General features: G+C 42.5%; 1 protein-coding gene across 1 annotated transcript; it reads left to right on the forward strand.

Moving 5' to 3' along the window:
* The first annotated feature begins 1,502 nt into the window (after nucleotides 1-1,502).
* On the forward strand, nucleotides 1,503-2,943 carry LOC133619349 (uncharacterized). Its single transcript, XM_061980325.2, has one exon. It carries the CDS (start codon nucleotides 1,819-1,821, stop codon nucleotides 2,800-2,802), a length of 984 nt encoding a protein of 327 aa, XP_061836309.1. The 5' UTR covers nucleotides 1,503-1,818; the 3' UTR covers nucleotides 2,803-2,943.
* Nucleotides 2,944-3,535: the final 592 nt, after the last annotated feature.

The raw sequence follows: 3,535 nt of genomic DNA on the forward strand, positions 1-3,535 counted from the left end.
GCTCTTCCCGAGGCGTTCCCAGGCCAGCCGGGTGACATTGTCTTCCCAACGTGTCCTGGGTCTTCCCCGTGGCCTCCTACCGGTTGGACGTCCCTAGGGAGGCGTTCGGGTGGCATCCTGACCAGATGCCCGAACCACCTCATCTGGCTCCTCTCCATGTGGAGGAGCAGCGGCTTTACTTTGAGCTCCTCCCGGATGGCAGAGCTTCTCACCCTATCTCTAAGGGAGAGACCCACCATCCGGCGGAGGAAACTCATTTGGGCCACTTGTACCCGTGATCTTGTCCTTTCGGTCATAACCCAAAGCTCATGACCATAGGTGAGGATGGGAACGTAGATCGACCAGTAAATTGAGAGCTTTGCCTTCCAACTCAGCTTCTTTTTCACCACAACGGATCGATACAGCGTCCGCATTACTGAAGACGCCGCACCGATCCGCCTGTCGATCTCACCATCCACTCTTCCCTCACTTGTGAACAAGACTCCGAGGTACTTGAACTCCTCCACTTGGGGCAAGATCTCTTCCCCAACCCGGAGATGGCATTCCATCCTTTTCCATGTACTCGGGCTTAGAGGTGCTGATTCTCATCCCAGTCGCTTCACACTCGGCTGCGAACCGATCCAGTGAGAGCTGAAGATCCTGGCCAGATGAAGCCACCAGGACCACATCATCTGCAAAAAGCAGAGACCTAATCCTGCAGCCACCAAACGCCTTGACTGCGCCTAGAAATTTTGTCCATAAAAGTTATGAACAGAATGGGTGACAAAGGGCAGCCTTGGCGGAGTCCAACCCTCACTGGAAACGCCACGCCGTCCCATTAATATTATGTATAGTATATCAATATATGTGTATATATACATGAATACACACACTATTATGGGATAGATAGATATATATATATAGATATAGATATATATATATATATATATATATATATATATATATATATATATATATATATATATATATATATATATATATATATATATATATATATCATATAGGTGGTTATGTATGTGTGTGTGTTTGTATATGTAGTCGGCTTTCGGCCCTCGGCCAACTTTTTTTAGCCAAATGTGGCCCTCGAACCAAAAAGTTTAGAGACCCCTGCACTGGCCTTTCTAGAGCTTTTCAGTATTCAAACCATAACTGCATTTAAACATGTTCTACAACCTGTCACTATTTACTTTTCATGCACCCTCTTTATTAACCAGTAGAATTGTCCTTTGTTGCCTTTCTTCCTCTCCACCATGTTATTGCTTGTATGCACTTTGTGTGTGCGTTTTGACACACTCAACATCATGCGCCTCGGCTCTGTAGTCACCGCCACACAGCGGCATTCAGATGAAAGAACGGTACCGGTACTTTTCAAAGGTGGTATAGTACCAATTTCAATTGATTAGTACCACGATACTTTATTAGTAGCAGTATACTGTACAACCCTACTACACACACATACAGTACATAGAAGAAAGTGTTTTTTTTTGTTTGTGTCTTGCAGACGTCCAGCAGCTGATCGGTAATCCAGAAGAAGTTTCCCCTCAGTTAGGGGGGAGCTCCACTTTGAAGCAGGAGACTCCACAACCACCCTGCATTAAAAAGGAAGAGGAGGAACTCTGCATCACTCAGGAGGGAGAGTGTCTTCTAGGACGAGAGGAAGCTGATTACACCAAGTTTCCACTGAATGTTATCTTTGTGAAGACTGAAGATGATGAAGAGAAACCACAAGTTGACAACCTCTTAGCTCCACTATCAGATAGTGAGGCTGAAGACGAGGTTGAAGAACCTTTGAGCAGCGATAAAGACTGTGAAGGTGATATGAGGACTCACACTGACAACAAACACTCTGAATGCTCTACAAAGAAGAGAGGTAAAACATGTTTGAGCTGCTCAGTTTGTGCTAAAAGTTTTACTAAAAAGAGCCATTTGACTCGACACATGAGAACACATACAGGAGAAAAAACATTTAAGTGTTCAGTTTGTGGCAAAAGTTTTTCTCGAAATAGCATTTTGACTGAACACATGAGAACACACACAGGAGAAAAGCCATTTACATGTTCAGTTTGTGGCAAAAGCTTTTCTCGAAACACCATTTTGACTAAACACATACGAACACACACAAGAGAAAAACCATTTAATTGTTCAATTTGTGTCAAACGCTTTTCTCAAAATTGCCATTTGACTGAACACATGAAAACACACACAGGAGAAAAGCCATTTGAGTGTTCAGTTTGTGGCAAAAGCTTTTCTCGAAATAGCCATTTGACTGAACACATGACAACACACACAGGAGAAAAAACATTTATTTGTTCAGTTTGTGGCTACAGCTTTTCTCAAAATAGCTCTTTGACTCAACACATGAGAACACATACAGGAGAAAAAACATGTTATTGTTCAGTTTGTGGCAAAAGCTTTTCTCGAAATAGCTCTTTGACTGAACACATGAGAACACACACAGGAGAAAAAACATTTAATTGTTCAGTTTGTTTCAAAAGCTTTTCTGTTAAGAGTAATTTGTCTGAACACATGAGAACACACACAGGTGAAAAACCTTTTAATTGTTCAGTTTGTGGCAAAAGTTTTTCTGTTAAGAGCAATTTGACTGAACACATGAGGACACACACTGGACTAAAACCATTGAATTGTTCAGTGTGTGGTACAAGCTTTTCTCATAAAGGCTCTTTGTGGCGACACATGAGAACACACGCTGGAGAAAAAACATTTAGTTGTTCAGTGTGCTGTAAAAGGTTCACACATAATATAGACGCAGTAAAACACATAAGAACACACAAGGGAAAATAACCAATTAGCTGTTTAGTTTGTGGTATGTTGCTCATATGTGGCGACATCCACCCTACCCAGGACCTCCTCACTGCTTCTTTCACAAATATCTGAGGTATTCATACAAACTTGGATTATTTGGAGCATAATCTTATCTACTCATGACCCCATGTCTTCTCTGTATTTGAAACCTTCCTGAACAGTAAGATAGATGATGCTTCAAGTGCTTGGTTACTCCTTCTTCAGTCCAGGGACCTGGGGCCTCATGTGTCAAGTTTGCGCACGCTCAAAAACCTGCACTACACCCTTTTTCACTGCAAAGTTGAGATGTATCAAAACTGACGTTGACACATAAGTGATGCTGGGTAACTGTTTGCATAACAAACTGCCAACTTTTACTCCTCAGACTGATTGATGTGCAAATCAGAGACATATGAACAATTAACCCCCAACACCCACAACCCAACCCCCACCTCCCTCGACATTCGGGCATAACAGGTTCAATCCGGCCCGCGAGATGAGTTTGCAAAGTGTAAAATTCAGCTGCATTTTTTTATGAAATAATCTGCTGTTCTAAATGTGTCCACTGGATGTCGCAATAACAATTCTGTTAGGCAAGCAAGTAGTTTATACCGGGGCGAGCATGTATACCAAGCAAGAGGTACACGGTAAAGCGGGGCTGTGATTCCTCCCCCTTGACCCAACGTAAAACAGGAGTAAAATAACCAATCAGTAACCCCACTTAAAATACAAT

The sequence above is a fragment of the Nerophis lumbriciformis genome, linkage group LG20 (assembly GCF_033978685.3).
Source record: "Nerophis lumbriciformis linkage group LG20, RoL_Nlum_v2.1, whole genome shotgun sequence".
In the NCBI taxonomy this organism is placed as follows: Eukaryota; Metazoa; Chordata; class Actinopteri; order Syngnathiformes; family Syngnathidae; genus Nerophis; species Nerophis lumbriciformis.

Excerpts from the sequence above, each read along its gene's own strand:
- LOC133619349 (XM_061980325.2), top strand. The coding sequence starts at position 1,819 with ATGAGGACTCACACTGACAACAAACACTCTGAATGCTCTACAAAGAAG.